The sequence below is a fragment of the Hemiscyllium ocellatum genome, chromosome 2, assembly GCF_020745735.1.
Source record: "Hemiscyllium ocellatum isolate sHemOce1 chromosome 2, sHemOce1.pat.X.cur, whole genome shotgun sequence".
In the NCBI taxonomy this organism is placed as follows: domain Eukaryota; kingdom Metazoa; phylum Chordata; class Chondrichthyes; order Orectolobiformes; family Hemiscylliidae; genus Hemiscyllium; species Hemiscyllium ocellatum.
In genome coordinates this window covers 128,295,876-128,314,828 of record NC_083402.1, presented here as the reverse complement: position 1 = coordinate 128,314,828, position 18,953 = coordinate 128,295,876, and the positions used below count along the sequence as shown (strand labels likewise).

The window sequence follows — 18,953 nt, the reverse complement described above, 5'->3', positions numbered from 1 at the left end:
TTGTCAAAGAAGGAGATTCTGAAGAATGTCTAATTAATACAGAGGCATTCCAGAACTTGGGGCCATGCAGTTAATGGAACAGAAGAATTGGAGATATCTGGATAGGTTGTGGAGAGGCTGAGGCCATGAAGGAGAAGGGTGTTTTTTTTAATTAATTAAATTTCCACAGTAGATTTCACTTGAGGCATTTATTTTTTGGGGGAGTCCTTTTGGGCAGAAAACATGGTTGAGTAAGACCTGATTCGAGTTAGTACATGGCATCAAATGTAATGAGGACAGAGGGTGATGAAATGGCTCAATATATAAGAATCGTCAAGTTAAGAGTACTAAAGCAAAGATGAATAGATTTTAGTTGTGGCATTGTTTGAGATAGGTATGGGATTTTTTTTTCAAATCTGAACATAGATTCCTTTTTGTCATCAATTGTGACATCTAAATATTAAATCAGCATTGTGCAGTTGCCAGGGAGGACAATGGCAATGTGTCGGAAACTGATGTTGTTCCAAAGAGACAAACTCTTTCTATGATTGGAAATTTCTATTCCTCCGGTCTCGTAGTCTGACAATTTGATATTGGAAGATGAAAGGCGATGTTGGTAAGGTAGAACTGTCTTTTTATTGTAGATGCTAAATATCACATTGTTTTCATATTGAACAAGTGGCAACATTTCAGTCCTGTTGAAATGTAATTCTTAAGTGTTTTCTCCAAAGTATGAAATTGTTCTGTATTTATAAGGAAGTTAACATCATAAATGAGATTATAATTCTTTGTTTCTCCTCCAGGAAGAAGTTGGAAATGATTTTCCTCAAGTCACAGCATCATTACTTCTGTCTCCTGGAGGCCCTAAATTTAGTAACTTAATATACCATTTTATAAAATATGTGCTCATGTGCAAGTTTCATGAAGCTGCAAGTAAGTATCTTTTGAGTGTTTTAAAATAGTATTTTTATTTTTGTTTGAACAATTGAGCTGTGTTCACTTATTCTGTAGAGAATTATAGTTTAGTACATTGGCAAAGGAAGCTACTTAGTTCGTATGGCCAGTTAGCTTAACATCAGTGATTTAGAAAATGTTACAATCTATTATAAATGATATAACAGCAAAGCATTTAGCAGAGTCAACATGGCATCATTAAGGAAGATTGTGTATGACAAATTTATTAGCATTTTTGAAGTAACAAGCAAAATAAAGGGAAATCAATAGATGTCATATTTGGATTTCCAAAGATATTCCATAAAGCTACTGAAGATAAGAACCTGTGATGTCAGTGGTAGTATATTAGCATGGAGAGAAGAATAGCTAACTAATAAGACAGTGAGTTTGGGTAAAGGAATATTTTCAGGATGGCGACCTGTAACTAGTGGGGTGCCGCTGGATCTATACCAGGGCCACGATTGTTCACAATATATTAATGACTTGGATAAGGGAAGAGAATTTGAAGAGTTTACCGAGGAATATAGGCAATTGAGTATGCAAATACCTAGCAGATGGAATGTAAAGTAGGAAAACTTGAAGTTGTGTATTTTGGCAGGAAGAATAATTGAGCTGAACTTTGAGTGCAGATAGGACGAGAAAGTTGTGGCGCTCTTGGAGTCCTTGTGCATCACAAAAAAACTAGCGTCCAGGTTCAGATAATAGGGAAGGCAAATGCTGAATTACAATAGTTTTAGCAAAATCTCCCAATAAGGCATTAGTCAGTCATACTTACAATACATCGAATATTTTTGATGTTTTGAAATTTTATTGATGGGATATGGGTGTCATTGGTTAAAGCAACATTTAATGCCCGCCTCGAATTGGTTAGAGGACAGTTAAGACATTACACTGTGACACTGCTTATCTAAGAGAAAAGATACTGGTTTTGGAGGCAATTCAGAAAGCTTTCTATGTATGAAGGAATTTTCTTATGAGGGAATGTTGTGTAATTTAGAATTGAATTAATTTTTAGAGTTTAAAATAAGGTGAGGAGATCTCATTGAAACATATCTGCAAGAATCCGATGTTTTTTTTTAAGAGTGAATGTCGAGAGAGAATTTCTCCTGCGGGAGAGTCTGGATCAAAGGGCATAATCTCAGAGTAAGGGAGCACCCACTTAAATGCGTAATGGATTGTTAAAGCTAGGTTGTTGAGAAAATTTAGGCCTGAGATGGACAGATTTCTGATCATTAATAGAATTGAAAATGTGAAGAAGTGGAGCTGTGGATTTGGATTAATCATGATTTTGTTGAATGGTAAGCAGATTTGATGGGCCAAATGATGACCACCTTTTGTCTTATGATCTTTTTTCCCTCAATTTTTTTGAGGGACAGTCTGGAATGATCCACTTCTTCCTTGTATCTCTACATTTTTGGTCTCCTTTCTTTAATGTAATTCCCTACTGTTGACTTGAATCACCAATAGGTAGATGAATCTTCAAAACTGTTTTTAAGCAATAAAAATCAATTTTGAGCATTGTACAGAACTGATTGCCAAGGGAATGGACTTTTAGCCTTTGTGTTTTTTGTCCTGTAGCTTCTGCAGTTAGTAGAGTTGATTCAGAACAACATTTTTGTTCTCTTATTCAGGGGATAGGTGCTAGCGCATTACTACGTTTCTTGATTGCACGGCAAATAGTTTTTTTTTGTAGATACCACAGAACACATATCTTAGAATGCTTAACTGGGTTCCAGATGGGTAATCTTCAAAATTGTGATGTGGAAAATGAGGGTATGCATTTTAGCAGAAAACATAGGGGATTTTTTTTAAAATGGAGAAACTGCGGTGAGGCATTTGGGACTGCTTGTACATCGGTTTTTAAAAAGAAACCTAACATCCTCCCATTTAGTAGATGATCAGGCAAATGGTATATTGAAGTTTACTTTAAAGGTAATGGAGTCTAGAATTAAGGAGATTTTGCCAAAACTGTCAAGGCATCAGTCAGGCAGTAGCTGAAATATGTCAGTTTTGGGCACCTTACCTATGGAAAGATATGCTGGCATTGGAGGAGCTCCAAAGAGATTCACCAGGTTGATACCAGGTAGGAAGTGACCCTCCTGGGACAGAGTAATTTGGACCTGTGCTCGGTGGAGTATAGAAGAACGAGAGGTGACCTTACTGAAAAATGCAAGATTCTTAGAGGATTTGACAGGTTAGATTTGGAAAAATAGTTTCCCCTTGTGGGAAAGTCTAGGACAAGAGAGCATGATGTTGGAACAAGGGGTTGTACATTTAAGACCATGATCAGGAGGATTTCTTTTGAAGGTTCCGAATCTGCAGAATTTTTTTTACTGCAGAGAGCTGTGGAAGTTAGGTCGTTAACTATATTCGAGGATAAGAGAAATGGATTTTTGATCAGGTAAGGGAATCGATGAGAATTAAGGCAGAAAAGAGGAGACTAAGATTCTGATTAACTGATCTCATTGGAGCAGACTTGATGGGCTGAATGGCTGACTTTTTCTATGACTTGTCTGAATATAATTTGGGTGTTTCTTTTAGTTTCCGCATGTCTACATTATGGGCAAGTACTTTGTTTGGATGTCATTATAGCTTCAGGGTCAAGTTTGCTCCTGGGAAAAATTCTGGATTGCTTGTGCTTGCTTTCTTAATGAATATAATTGCTTATGGTAACATTAACATGAGGCCCCTCCAGTCTGCTCCATTATTTAATACGATTGTGCCTGATTCATCCTCAACTTTCCTGTCTACTCCCTATATACCTTGCTCAATAACATGAATTTGTCTCTGGTGTTAAATAATTGATAATTAAATCAACAACACTGGTTAACGACTTCTAAAGATTTCTAACCTGCTGACTGAAAAAAATTCTGCTTGTCTTATTCCTAAATGATCAGTCACTTATCTTCAGAAATACGAAATATGAGTATCAGGTCACTTGAATGTCCTAATGTATTGACATTATGAACATTCATGTGTTGTTAAAAATTCAAAAATCGATGTATATTAAGATGAACTGCCAGATGTATTTGCATTGATTAATAATTACTAGCTTCTGGAATTCACTACACCAAAAACAGCCAAGACCAAAACATTTCAAGATATAATTTCAAGAAGGAATTGGAATTAGCACTTGGGGCTAAAGGGATCAAAAAATATGGGGGCAAAACAGAAGCAGGCTATTGAATTAGATGATCAGTCACAATCATAATGAATGAACAGCACAGCAGACTCAATGGGACCCATGGCCTTTTCCTATTTTATGTCTCTATTTACGGTACTTAAATCCAATTTGCAGGTGTTCTGTGAATGTGTAAATGTGTCCATTTTAGAGTGAAACCCCTCACATTAATTGAATTAATGTGGTTTTTAATTTGTTCACACCCTGCCCCATGCTACTAATAAAAGAAGACAGCACTTGGAAAACCATGACATTCAAAGGAAAACAAGATTCCCATTTATCGGCAATGAAAAGTTGTATTGCAACCAACCAGTTTTTGGAAGGAATTCAGAGAGAAGCTTTTGTTGTTGGAGAGTACAAGAGAAGAGAAGAGTAAGTAATATTTATGCTTGAATTGAAGATAAGTACAGAATCTTGTACTTATGAAACTTAAGGATACATGAGAGTTGTTTGCTTCTCTTGGCGAGTCAGTACAAATGTAACATTGGAATCTTAACCAGAAATATAAAGCACCTATTTATTTTCTTTTAAATCATATAATTTTCTTTTAGCTTTTTAGCTTTGTACATCTCCAAGCTCCTTTTTCTTTTAGTTTCCATGTCCAAATATTGGCTTCTTAGACATTTTCCCTACCTCTGCAACTTCTCCTGACCATTTGTGTCTTTCACCAAGCTTTTGATGAACCTAATTTTTGTTTTTGAGTGTGGCATTCATCTTTATTTGTGCTTCTGTAAAATACCTTGGAGCACTTTATCAGTGTCATGTTGTGGACATATTATGTCTCTCCTTGTTCTCATCACTAGATCAAGAATGATTGATTGATTGATTGATTGATTTTTAAAAAAACTATTTCCTTTTTACGTAGATGAAGAGTTATGGATACTTTTTTTTTGCTCTAAAATCTCAAGATCTCCTGAGGAATATTGCTGAAATGTAACTTCTTTTCAGAGGAAAAAAAAATCACTTTCATATAGCACTGCCACTAGTTATTGGTTGCTGTTTTACTGCTTTTTCTTGTAGCCTGGCATTCCAGGTTTTGAAATTGAATTGATTTGATTTATTATTGTCATATGTACTAAGCTACAGTGAAAAGTATTGTTTTGTCTGCTAACTAGAGTTGAGAGTGTTTACTGGAAAAGCACAGCAGGTCAGGCAGTATCCAAGGAGCAGGAAAATTGACGTTTCAGGCCGGAGCCCTCAATTTGTCGATTTTCCTGCTTCAGTGATACTTCAGTAATAACAGTGATATTAGCTGAGCTTTTCCACATAATTTGGACTAGTCTCTTGTAATGATGTACTGTTAAAAGGGAAGGTTATATAGCCAAAGCAATTGGCCATTGGGCCTGGCTTCATCAGAATTCCAAGTTTGATGTGCATGTGGGAACATTTGCTTAATTAGTCAAATGTACTCCAACCTGTCAGAGTTTCTCTTCCTATGTAAAGTTTTTTTGCCATTTTTTTCCTGTTTGTCAGCTTAAGGACACAGTGTTTTTGTAATTTTAATACCAATTTCTGTGTAAAGGCAGCTTGTTCGCAGAGGAGTAGCCTGAGGGAGCTCTTGGGAGTAAGAGCTGGTCCTGCTCTCTGCTGATGGTTTTAAAACCTTAGCTCAAGCCTGGCTTGTAGGTTCAGGTGCCTTAACCTACCCTTCATCCGAAATACTCGGGACCAGTTAGTTTTTGGAATTCAGCATTTTTTGAATTTCAGAATAAGTGGCAGTTTGGTGAAATTTTTAAAAAATCTTTCAGAACAACAGACTTATTGTGAGGAAAACGAGTCCTGAAACAAAATTGAAGCCTGCCAGTACTGGGCCGTGCTCCACCCGTTGCATCTGAGTGACATGCGTTGAGTGGATGTCGACTCAGGTTAACTGTTTGTTTGCAAAAAAACTTAACAAAAAGACCTTTGCATTTTGGAGCTTTTCGGATTTCGGGATTTCAGATAGAGGATTGTCAATCTGTGTCTAAAGATAATTTAAATTTACTATCTATAAGAGTTTTATATTCCAGACTACCACAGTGTACGATCTCTGATGAACCAGGAGAGGTTTACAGGTAGAGTCCATTATGAATTCCGAGCTGTTGTGAATAGGTACTTTATAACATCAGATGTTTATTGGCAAATTTTGGCACATGAGAAGCTCCTGCAAGGTTATTGTTAAGTCCAGTGACAAAATTATGACAGCCATCTTTGGCTTTTTGATATGCACTTAAAAGAAATCACTATGTTTCAACATTGGGGGGACTTGTAATCCTTTCATGATGATCTTCGAGAAGTACTGACTTGGTGTTATTAGGAGGCAGACAGGAAAGAGAAGATAAGTCCATTGTTAAATCGGCTATTTTCAAATGATGGAGTCATTTCAAGCAACCAAGTGGCTTACTCTGTTTCTTTTCTTATGACATGCACTTAACTAATCATTTGTTATAAACTCTCATTGTTAACCATTGTGATTTTTGTCTCCAGGTTAATGGTTAAAGAAAATTCATTTCTGAAGAAACAGAATGCAGAAATGAAGAGTCACCTGGAAAAGTAAGCCACTAGGGCTATTTTGATTTTTATCTCCATTGATGGATCTATACCAGATTACACAATTAACTTGCAAGGATTGTTGATTGAGAGGTAGTCAGTCTGCATATTTCAAAAGTACATCAGTAGTTCATCTGATCATCTGTCGTAATTTTTATAGATTCTGTGTCGCAAAAGGTTGTGAAACAAAAATGACCTAAATCTCTTGATCTGAGTCTCAAACCATAGATCAGACAAAAACGTTGCCTACCTAATTTCTCAGGCCTTGTATCCCTGACCTCCATCCCGACAGATACAGGCACCGAGCTATGTAAGCATTACCAGAGTAAATCTCTGCAGAAGCCATGCCCCTATTTTGTGACAATGTTTCTCACGTTGCAGTTGGATATTCAGTTTAAAGATCCCAGTGTTTTTCTGCCAGTTGCTAATAGAGTAACTGAATGACCAGGAAAGCGCTCAGCGGAGCAGGTAAGGGCTATTTGGCAGTGGCTGCTTGAAGGCTCGGTGACATTTGTTTAATGGTTTAAATTTGTAAGTTTTTTTTTAAAAAAAGCGCAGAGTGGACCTGGAAGCTGGTGTAGCACAAGCTTACCTGGGTAATTTGTTTTTTCCTATAAAGGCGCGCAGGGGTAGTGCCTCCCACCCGCCCTCTTCCTCTAACCTAATAATAAGACCCGTTGTGGTAAGCAGGTAAGTGCTGCATATTGCTTGTTCAATTGTTTAGACCTAGTGTTTTTTTAGAGGGATGGCAGTGAAGGCAGTGCAGTGTTCCTCTTGCAACATGTTTGAGGTGAGGGATGCCATGGTCGTCCCTGCTGATTACACTTGCTGGAAGTGCACCCATCGCCAGCTCCTCGAAGACCATGTTAAGGAACTGGAGCTGGAGTTGGATGAATTTAGGATCATTCGGGAGGCAGAGGGGGTCATAAATCGGAGCTTTAGGGAAGTAGTAACTCCAAAGATTGTAGACAGATGGGTGACAGTGAGGGGGACTGGGAGGAAGCAGCCAGTGCAGGCACCGCCTGCGGCTGTTCCCCTCAAGAACAAGTATACAGTTTTGGATACTTGTAGGGGGGATGACTTACCAGGGGTAAGCAATGGGGTTCAGGCCTCTGGCACGGAGCCTGTCCCCGTTGCTCAGAAGGGGAGGGTGGAGAGGAGCAGAGCATTAGTTATTGGGACTCGATAGTTCGGGGCACAAATAGGCGATTTTGTGGGGGCGAGAGAGACTCACGTTTGGTATGTTGCCTCCCAGGTGCAAAGGTACGTGATGTCTCTGATCGTGTTTTCCGGGTCCTTAAGGGGGAGGGGGAGCAGCCTGAAGTCATGGTCCACATTGGTACCAAGGACATAGGTAGGAAGAGGGATGAGGATGTTAGGCAGGCTTTCAGGGAGCTAGGTTGGAAGCTCAGAGTTAGAACAAACAGAGTTGTTGTCTCTGGTTTGTTACCCATGCCACGTGATAGAGTTGAGGAATAGGGAGAGAGAGCAGTTAAATGCGTGGCTACAAGGATGGTGCAGGAGGGAAGGATTCCAGTTTCTGGATAACTGGGGTTCTTTCTGGGGAAGGTGGGACCTCTATAAACGGGATGGTCTACACCTGAACCTGAGGGGCACAACTATCCTTGGGGGGAGGTTTGCTAGTGCTCTTTTGTTGGTGGTGGTGGGGGGGGGGCGCGGCGGTTAAACTAACTCTGCAGGGACATGGGCACCTAGACTGTAGCTTTAGGGTGCAGGACCTGGAGTGTAGGGAGGTTAGGAACTTGGCATCAATCTCGAAGGAGGGTGCCTGTAAACAGGAAGTTGGCTTGAAGTATGTATACTTCAATGCGAGAAGTATACGAAATAAGGTAGGTGAACTTGCAGCGTGGGTTGGTACCTGGGATTTCGATGTTGTGGCTATTATGGAGACATGGGTAGAACAGGGATAGGATTGGCTGTTGCAGGTTCCAGGGTTTAAATGTTTTAGTAGGGTCAGAGGTGGGGGTAAAAGAGGGGGAGGTGTGGCATTGCTTGTCAAAGATAGTATTACAGCAGTGGAAAGGACAACGGATGAAGACTCGCCATCTGAGGAAGTTTGGGCTGAGGTTAGAAATAGGAAAGGTGAGGTCACCCTGTTAGGAGTTTTCTACAGGCCTCCTAATAGTCCTAGAGACGTAGAAGAAAGGATTGCGAGGATGATTCAGGAGAAGAGTGGAAGTAATAGGGTGGTTGTTATGGGGGACTTTAACTTTCCAGATATTGACTGGGAAAGCTATTGCTCGAGTACTTTAGATGGGTCGGTGTTTTTCCAATGTGTGCAGGAGGGTTTCCTGACACAATATGTAGACAGGCCAACAAGAGGTGAGGCCATACTGGATTTGGTTCTGAGTAACGAACCAGGCCAGGTGTTAGAATTGGAGGTAGGTGAGCACTTCGGGGACAGTGACCACAATTCGGTGACTTTTACTCTAGTGATGGAGAGGGATAAGTGTGCACTCCAGGGCAAGAGTTATAGCTGGGGGCAGGGAAATTATGATGTGGTGAGGCACTTAGGATGCGTGGCTTGGAAAAGTAGACTTCAAGGGAAGGGTGCAATCGATATGTGGAGCTCGTTCAAGCAGCAACTATTGAGTGTCCTTGATAAGTATGTACCTGTCAGGCAGGGAGGAAAGGGTCGTGTGAGGGAGCCGTGGTTTAATAAGGAATTGGAATCCCTTGTTTAAGGGAAGAGGGCGGCCTATGTAAATATGAGGCGTGAAGGTTCAGTTGGGGCGATTGAGAGTTATAAGGTAGCCAGGAAGGATCTAAAGGGAGAGCTAAGAGCAGCAAGGAGGGGACATGAAAAGTCCTTGGTTGGTAGGATTAGGGAAAACCCAAAGGCTTTCTATTGGTATGTCAGGAATAAAAGAATGACGAGGGTAGGAATAGGTCCAGTCAAGGATAGTAGTGGGAAGTTGCGTGTGAAGGCTGAAGAAATTGGGGAGACACTGAATTAATACTTTTCGTCAGTATTCACTCAGGAACAGGACATTGTTGCCGATGTGAATATTGAGTCACAATTAATTAGAATGGATGGCTTGAGGTATGTAGGGAAGAGGTGTTGGAAATTCTGGAAAGGGTGAAAATAGATAAGTCCCCTGGGCCTGATGGCATTTATCCTAGGACTCTCTGAGAAGCAAGGGAGGAGATTGCAGAGCCGTTGGCCTTGATTTTTATGCCCTCGTTGACTACAGGAATAGTGCCAGAAGACTGAAGGATAGCAAATGTGGTTCCCTTGTTCAAGAAGGGGAGTAGGGATAACCTAGTAACTATAGGCCGGTGAGTCTCACTTCTGTTGTGGGCAAATTCTTAGAGAGAATTGTAAGGGATAGGATTTATGAACATCTGGATAGGAATAATGTGATCAAGGATAGTCAGCATGGTTTTGTGAAGGGCAGGTCGTACCTCACAAACCTTATTGAATTCTTTGAGAAGGTGACTAAGGAGGTGGACGAGGGTAAAGCGGTAGATGTGATGTATATGGATTTTAGTAAGGCGTTTGATAAGGTTCCCCATGGTAGGCTACTGCAGAAAATACGGAGGTATGACATTGAGGGTGAGTTGGAGGTTTGGATTAGGAATTGGCTGGCTGGAAGAAGACAGATGGTAGTAGTTGATGGAAAAGGTTCATCTTGGAGTGCAGTTTCCAGCAGTGTTCCACAAAGATCTGTTTTGGGGCTATTGCTGTTTGTCATTTTTATAAATGACCTGGAGGAGAGGCTAGAAGGTTGGGTGAGCAAATTTGCGGATGATATGAAAGTCGGAGGAGTTGTTGATAGGGAGGAAGGATGTGGCAGGTTACAGTGGGACATTGATAAGCTGCAGAGCTGGGCAGAAAGGTGGCAAATGGAGTTCAATGTAGGTAAGTGTGACGTGATTCTGGATGAGCAGAGGGATCTTGGTGTCCATGTACACAGATCTCTGAAAGTTGCCACCCAGGTAAATAGTGCTGTGAAGAAGGCATATGGTGTACTGGGCTTTATTGGTAGAGGAATTGAGTTCCGGAGTCCTGAGGTCATGTTGCAGTTGTATAAGACTCTGGTGCGGCCTCATCTGGAGTATTGTGTGCAATTTTGGTCGCCATACTGTAGGAAGGATGTGGAGGCACTGGAATGGGTGCAGAGGAGGTTTACTAGGATGTTGCCTGGTATGTTAGGAAGATCGTATGAGGAAAGGCTGAGGCACTTGGGGCTGTTTTCATTGGAGAAAAGAAGGTTTAGGGATGACTTGATAGAGGTGTACAAGATTAGGGGTTTAGATAAGGTTGACCATGACAACCTTTTTCCACATATGGAGTCAGCTGTTATGAGGGGGCACAGCTTTAAATTAAGGGGTGGTAGGTATAGGACAGATGTTAGGGGTAGATTCTTTACTCAGCGAGTCGTGAGTTCATGGAATGCCCTGTCAGTAGCACTGGTGGACTCTCCCTCTTTGTGGACATTTAAACGGGCATTGGATAGGCATATGGAGGATCGTGGGCTAGTGTAGGTTAGGTGGGCTTGGATCGGCGCAACATCGAGGGCCAAAGGGTCTGTACTGCGCTGTATTTTTCTGTTTCTATGATTGGGTGAGGAAGGGATGTTACTATCGGTGGCCGGGTTGGGGAATGGCACAGATCGCTTGGTAATTATTAAAGCAAGTTGGAACCTTCTGCATCTGACTCCAAGCTAGAGCTAAAGACTCTGGCAATTACCCAGTCAGAAGCTTCAATGTTTCGCGCAAGTACCACATAACTGCATCAAAAGATCGGAAAGATTTGATGCTTATAGATTCAGTTATACGGCAGTTAAGCAGACTGCCTGCTCCTAGTCCCAATCCCTCCAAACCTTTCCTATTCGTGCATCTATCAACCACTCCTCAAAGTTAATGCAATATGTGAACCACCCTCTAAAAGAAATTTCCTTGTCTTTTTGAAATCTCTTTCCTTTCCTTTCAGTTTAATTAGCAGCCTTGTCCTGAAATTCCCCATCGTAAAGAAGTGACAACTACCATTGACTCTTAGCTAAATCTCTCATTATTTTATCTTCCAGTCTTGGGTTGTCCAAAGGTTGAAAGATCTGGGCTGTCACCTTGCTTTGTTTTTGTTCTTTGACATCTCAAAGTTTTGTGTATAGTGTGCAAAGCTTCTATGAAATAATGAAGTGCAAAAAATCTAAACAATCTGGGGAATGAATGATGGCATTTTAGAATAATGTTTGTAATGGGGCTGTTTACAACACTTGGGTCACAATCATAACTAGTTAGAATCTATTCACGTGTACATTGGAGAAAATAGCTGGTTGTTTACCATTACCAAAAGTTCATTGCTTAGGTCCCTCGTTGTTTATCACCCACCCCCCCAACTCACCAGCACCACCAGTTCCACTACTGCCAAAAGGTCACTACTCAGGTCCCTAATAATTTTTTACTGCAATGTCTCAAATAATTCACTTGCTAATGTCAGATAGAAATGATGTATAAGAATTTTTTCTGAAATGACTTAAAATTAAGAAATTCTAAAATGCATTTAGCAAAATTCTTACAGTTTGACTTCTCTTGCTAGGACTGCTTATGGCTTTGCAGAAGCACGTAATCAGAAACAAGAGGAGGTTTGTATAAAATCTTTAGCATTGCATCTTTATTTTTTTCACTATCAAGATCATTGACAACTTTTGTTTTACTTTTACATTTTTTGGTTCTTGGTTTAAATTAGTGTGCGGCACCCCGTACTGCAAGGGTAACTAATATTAAGAAGTAATGGTTATGGTTTTTCCTAATGTTTGAATGACTTCCAATAAATCTACAAGCTTGCTTACAACAAGCTGCCATTATCTTTCTCGATTTTAGCATTGTTGCCAATGTCTTTAAGTCTAAATGAGGTTTTGTCTGTGCTACACCATGGACCATTGTATACTCTTTCTTGAAAAAAAACAGTGCTATCGTTATTATCTCTTAGTGTGTAAAATCTCTTATGGACTTTTGTTTTCTTGCCAGTCTATCCAGTCAGTTTGTTCTTTGGAATGTACAAAAGTGAAAAAGACATCTTAAAATTTACTTAATTTCATATTTAAGTTCTTGATTTCAGTCAGGGTTACTAACCCTTCCATTTTGTATTCTGTTGGGTTTTTAAGGCAAGTGTTTGCTTTCATTAATTTTTCAAGTTTGTCTTCGATTCTCATACAACTTCGAAGGCACTCCCTGATATAATATCAGCTAAGGAATCTATACCTGTTTGTCTGATACTGCTTTCACTGATTTTTTTTTCCCCCAGACTGGTCAAAAGCTTGCGTAGAAAGTGTCCCAGTTGTGGTTCTGGCTGAGGTTATTTGAATTAAGTTTTTTTGAACTGAAGTACCTCTTTCATCATTTAACAAAAAAACTGGATTTTGTTAAAATGGCGCATTTCTCACAACTGGACATCCCAACATGTTTAACGAGCAATATAGGAAACATGGCAAACCACTTGCATACAGTGGACTCTCAAATAGTGGTGTGATGAAGATTACATCTCTTTTGTGATTTAAATAAGAGGGACCAAAATGGTAGTTGCCCAGTTTAGAAGTTATGCAAGTAAACATTTATTTTATCGATGTGAGTGCTGTGAGACTTTATTAATTTATTCAAACACAAACCTTTGTTATTCAGGTCCGTGAAATGTGGAATATTGTAACAGACATATTATCTGAATTAGAAGAAGAAAAGGAAGTAATTGATTCGTTATTGGAGGGGCGAGTGGATCTGTACACACTTGATGGAACAGATGTCACACTAAAAGTACCTAGACAACTCCTAATTAAGATTGAAGATGAAGCCGATCAAGTGAGTACATTTTATACCATCTCAAATGATAAGCTTGGTATTTAAGTTTTCCATGGCATTAGGATTCTACATTATATCCTTATTTTTATAGAGTGTAGACACTAATGGGTCATTTTTGAATTGGCAAGCTTGAAAATGCTGTGCCGCATGGATCTGTGCTGCAGTCTCAACTATTTATAAACTATATTAATAATTTGATTGAAGGATTGGGGTGTGTGGTAGTTAAATTTGTTAATCACCAAGGATTGGTAAAGTTGTGAAAAGGACAGTGGGAGTCTGCAGTGGTATATAGATTTGTCAAGTGAGTGAACAAATATTTCTTTAAATTATAACATGAGGAAAATGTGAACTTGTCTACTTTGACAGGATGAAAGACCAGCAGAATGCAGTCTTCATTTAAATAACAGAACTCCAAGATGCAGAGATCTGTGTCCTGGTGGCCCTCACAAAAGTTATCATGCAGATATAATAAGTGATAGGGCAATTCTGGATAAGTTTAGGTTCTGTTTTTCAGAAATGGAATATAAATTAGGAATCTTTTACTAACAATAGTACAAATCATTGAGACCACATTTAGAGTATTATGTACAATTTTGTCGGGTTCGTTTAAGAGTGCACGTTATTGCATTAGGATCAGTGCAGTTTCCCTCGACCTACTTTTATTTCCCTCAAATGTATCAACAGTAACCTCATTAATGGCTACTGAAACTCTTCAGTACAGAAAGCCTCGAAGTTGCTTTGTTTTAATGTTATGGATGTAATGGGGTCATTATGCACAATTTGCATGTGAATTGCCACATTATCTGACTGATTTGCTGACATGATTATGAAGCAGCCCTGCCCATTCCTCAACCTGTCTCAAAGACCTGGGGGTTCATTTCATTTACTGGTATAGAAATTCAGGAATGTACAATATCTTGGTTTTCATGATATAATGCTCTAAGTTTTTCTGAAAGATTCTGAAACACAACAACTTTTACATTATTTGTAACAGAAAACTCCAATGCACGTGATTTCGTGCAATTTAAGTGAAGTTTCAGGAATGTTACTACAAAAATAAATGAAGAATTAGTGAAGAATTGTCTGTGCTACACCATGGACCATTGAATGCCCTTTCTTGAAACTAATCAGTGCTATGGTTATAATCTTAGTATGTAAAATCTCTTACGGATTTTTTGTTTTCTTGCTCGTCTGTCCAGTCTGTTCGTTCTTTGGAATGTGCGGAAGTATTTTTTGCAAGTGTGCATTAACTACCTTTTGTTTGAAGAGATTTCACAATCTCTTTTTTTCCATCCAACCAAAAATTTACAAAAGGGTTATCTGGTGGAAGGAGGATTTTTGGCTTTTATTGCTAATCATTGAATCATAACTGTTTTCCTTTTAGATCCATAACTTATCACAGGATCATACATGTGTCTGGGTTATGAGCTGCGCACAACAGTAGAACTGACTTTTGGAATTAAATTTTGTTGCTTTTCTTAACTACTTTTATGCTCTCCATTTGCTATGTGCTGATGAATTTGCTTGCTATGATTAGATCATTTGTTGGTTGGGAAAACTCATGAATTGGGAAAACAGAAACATGGATTCCATAGTTGGTAACAGAAAAGTAGGAAAAAACAGGTTGTTTTTTTTTTCTTGTGTGGTACATTGCAACTAGAAGGGTGTGCATGAATTAACAATTTGTGATGTATGTCAATAACGGAAATTAAAATAGTGTAGCATATCCAGGTTTTCATATGATCCAAATTAAGTGGTAAATTTAAGTTGAGAAGTCTATAAAGGAAGGGATATGGACAGATATTGATTTGCTACTTGGTAGGAAGAAAAATGGATTTGGGGAGTAGGCATCACAATCTCACATGTAAAGTCATTTTGAACAAAGATGACAAAAACCTTCATATCGAGCTTCCATAGATCAATCTGAGACTGGTACAGTTGAGAACAGAAGTGAGTCAAACAGTCAGGGCAGGCAGGGACAAGGTAAGAACTAATAAATTAAATTGCATTTATTTCAATGCAAGGGGCCTAACAGGGAAGGCAGATGAACTCAGGGCATGGTTAGGAACATGGGACTGAGATATCATATTATGGAAACATGGCTCAGGGATGGGCAGGACTGGCAGCTTAATGTTCCAGGATACAAATGCTACAGGAAGGATAGAAAGGGAGGCAAGGGAAGAATGGGAGTGGCATTTTTGATAAGGGATAGCATTACAGCTGTGCTGAGGGAGAATATTTGGGATTGAGAAATAAGAAAGGGATGATCACCTTATTGGGACTGTATTATAGACCCCCTAATAGTCAGAGGGAAATTGAGAAACAAACTTGTAAGGAGATCTCAGCTATCTGTAAGAATAATAGTGGTTATGGTAGGGGATTTTAACTTTCCAAACATAGGCTGGGACTGCCATAGTGTTAAGGGTTTAGCTGGAGAGGAATTTAAGTGTGTACAAGAAAATGTTTTGATTCAGTAAATGGATGTACCAACTAGAGAAGGTGCAAAACTTGACCTACTCTTGGGAAATAAGGCAGGGCAGGTGACTGAGGTATCAGTGGGGGAGCACTTCGGGGCCAGTGACCATAATCCTATTAGATTTAAAATAGTAATGGAAAAGGATAGACCAGATCTAAAAGTTGAAGTTCTAAATTGGAGAAAGTCCAATTTTGACTGTATTAGGCAAGAACTTTCGAAAGCTGATTGGAGGCGGATGTTCGCAGTAAAAGGGATGGCTGGAAAATGGGAAGCCTTAAGAAATGAGATAACAAGAATCCAGAAAAAGTATATTCCTGTCAGGGTGAAAGGAAAGCCTGGTAGGTATAGGGAATGCTGGATGACTAAAGAAGTTGAGGGTTTGGTTAAGAAAAAGGAAGCATATGTAAGGTATAGACAGGATAGATTGAGTGAATCCTTGTAAGTGTATAAAGAAAGTAGGAGTATACTTGAGGGAAATAAAGGGGGCATAGCTTTGGCAAATTGGATTCTCCTTAATTCTAAGAGTTTTTACAAATATATTAAGGACAAAAGGGTAACTAGTGAGAGAATAGGGCCCCTCAAAGATCAGCAAGATGGCCTTGTGTGGAGCTGCAGAAAGGGGGAGGGGTTTTCTAGATGAGTATTTTGCACTAGTATTTACTATGGAAAAGGATATGGAAGATATAGACTGCAGGAAATAGATGTTGACATCTTGCAAAATATCCATATTACAGAGGAGGAAATGCTAGATGTCTTGAAATGGATAAAGATGGATAAATCTCTAGGACCTGATCAGGTGTACCCAAGATCTCCGTGGGAAGCTAGAGAAGTGATAGCTGGGCCTCTTGCTGAGACATTTGTATCATCGATAGTCACAGGTGAGGTGCCGGAAGACTGGAGGTTGACAAACATGCCACTCTTTAAGCAGGGTGGTAAGGACAAACCAAGGAACTATATGCTCGTGAGCCTGACCTCGGTGGTGGGCAGGTTGTTGGAGGGAATCCTAAGGGACAGGATGTACAAATATTTGGAAAGGCAAGGACTGATTAGTGATAGTCAACATGGCTTTGTGTGTGGGAAATCTTGTCTCTCAAACTTCATTGACTTTTTTTGAAGTAACATAAAGGATTGGGGGCAGAGCAGTAGATGTGATCAATATGGACTTCAGTAAGGCATTTGACAAGGTTCCCCATGGGAGACTGGTGAGCAAGGTTGGAAGATGAGGAGAACTCTCCATTTCGATACAGAACTGGATCAAAGGTAGGAGACAGAGGGTGGTGGAGGGTTGTTTTTCAGACTGGAGGCCTGTGACCAGTGGAGTGCCACAAGGATCGGTGCTGAGTCCTCAACTTTTTGTCATTTACATAAATGATTTGGAAACAAGCATAAGAGGTAAGAGTTAGTAAGTTTGTAGATGACACCAAAATTGGAGGTGTAGTGCACAGCGAAGAGGGTTATCTCCGATTACAACAGGATCTGGACCAGATGGGCCAATGGGCTGAGAAGTGGCAGGTGGAGTTTAATTCCGATAAATGTGAGGTGCTGCATTTTGGGAAAGCAAATCTTAGTAGGACTTATACACTTAATGGTAATGTCCTAGGGAGTGTTGCTGAACAAAGAGACCTTGGAGTGCAGGTTCATAGCTCCTTGAAAGTGGAGTTGCAGGTAGATAGGATAGTGAAGAAGGCGTTTGGTATGCTTTCCGTTATTGGTCAGAGTATTGAGTACAGGTGTTGGGAGGTCATGTTGCGGCTGTACAGGACATTGGTTAGGCCACTGTTTGAATATTGTGTGCAATTCTGGTCTCCTTCCCCTGGAAAGACATTTACAAAGATGCTGCCATGGTTGGAGGATTTGAGCCATAGGGTGAGACTGAAGAGGCTGGGGCTGCTTTCCCTGTAGTGTCGGAGGCAGAGGGGTGACCTTATAGAGGTTTACAAAATTGAAGGGCATGGATAGGGTAAATAGACAAAGCCTTTTCCCTGAGTTCAGGGAGTGCAGACCTAGAGGGCATAGGTTTAGGGTGAGAGGGGAAAAATACAAAAGAGACCTGAGGGGCAAATTTATCACACAGATGGTGGTATTTGTATGGAATGAGCTGCCAGAGGAAGTGGTGGAGGCTGGTACAGTTGCAACATTTTAAAAGGCATTTGGATGGGTATATGAATAGGAAGGGTTTGGAGGGATATGGGCTGGGTGCTGGCAGGTGGGACTAGATTGAGTTGGGATATCTGGTCGGCGTGGATGGGTTGGACCGAAGGGTCTGTTTCCATGCTGTACATCTGACTTTAAGCTTCCATATCTTGGGAAATTTCTGTATTGGGATGTATGGATGCCTGTGTTTGTCGGGGTGGGGGATGGGGAACGGAAAGAAACTGGTCGAAGTACGGAGCAAATAAAGTATCTGTAAAATATTTGTCAGTGATTTTACTCAATTCCATCTGGAAAATTTCAAATCGATTAGTTCCTGGGGTTGGATTACAATCAAGACCACAAACACAACTGAATTGAAACCCCAGAACTGGTTCATAGTCCAGAAAGAACAAATAATACGATTATAGCTGTGTTTGCTTATTCTTTTGCTCTCTCTTTCACTCCATTTGGTGTTCAAATTCTAATTATGTAAATGCAATAAGATTAAATATTTTTCTTTAAAGTTAGGTATTTTACATGCACTCAGTGAGTTTGCTCCTCCAGTCAGACTTTTTAAAATTTCACCATCAAACTGTCACTTATTCTGAAATTTGAAACATTCTGAATTCAGAAAACCAGCTGGTTCTGAGCATTTCAGACAGGATTGTATAAAAATGTAGTTAGTGTAGGAAATTCCATTCTGTAGGAAACAGACAGACAATTTTGTAACTTGTCATCAACAATCCCACCGGGAATAAAAGCATAGGAATAGTCTGTTTGTCCTTTTAAAAAAAAAGCCTGCTCCTTTATTCAGCTTCACTGTCAGTCAGTTCTGACTTTTTTGAATTTCAAAGATCTGTCCAACCCAGAACCCATTGTTTG

The 18,953-nt window shown here is 39.9% G+C and overlaps 1 protein-coding gene across 2 annotated transcripts in view; it reads left to right on the top strand.

Annotated features, from left to right (window-relative positions):
* Positions 1-18,953, top strand: part of haus6 (HAUS augmin-like complex, subunit 6) — a 62,686-nt gene that overhangs the window by 11,878 nt on the left and 31,855 nt on the right. Inside the window, exons 1-6 of one of the 2 annotated variants that reach the window (XM_060840035.1) lie at positions 568-595; positions 783-912; positions 4,342-4,486; positions 6,581-6,646; positions 12,207-12,252; positions 13,289-13,462. In XM_060840035.1, coding sequence (XP_060696018.1) covers positions 590-595; positions 783-912; positions 4,342-4,486; positions 6,581-6,646; positions 12,207-12,252; positions 13,289-13,462 — 567 coding nt within the window. In that variant the 5' untranslated portion in view covers positions 568-589. Of the gene's footprint in view, positions 1-567; positions 596-782; positions 913-4,341; positions 4,487-6,580; positions 6,647-12,206; positions 12,253-13,288; positions 13,463-18,953 lie in introns of those variants that run through there. The other variant, XM_060840026.1, reaches the window with a different exon arrangement.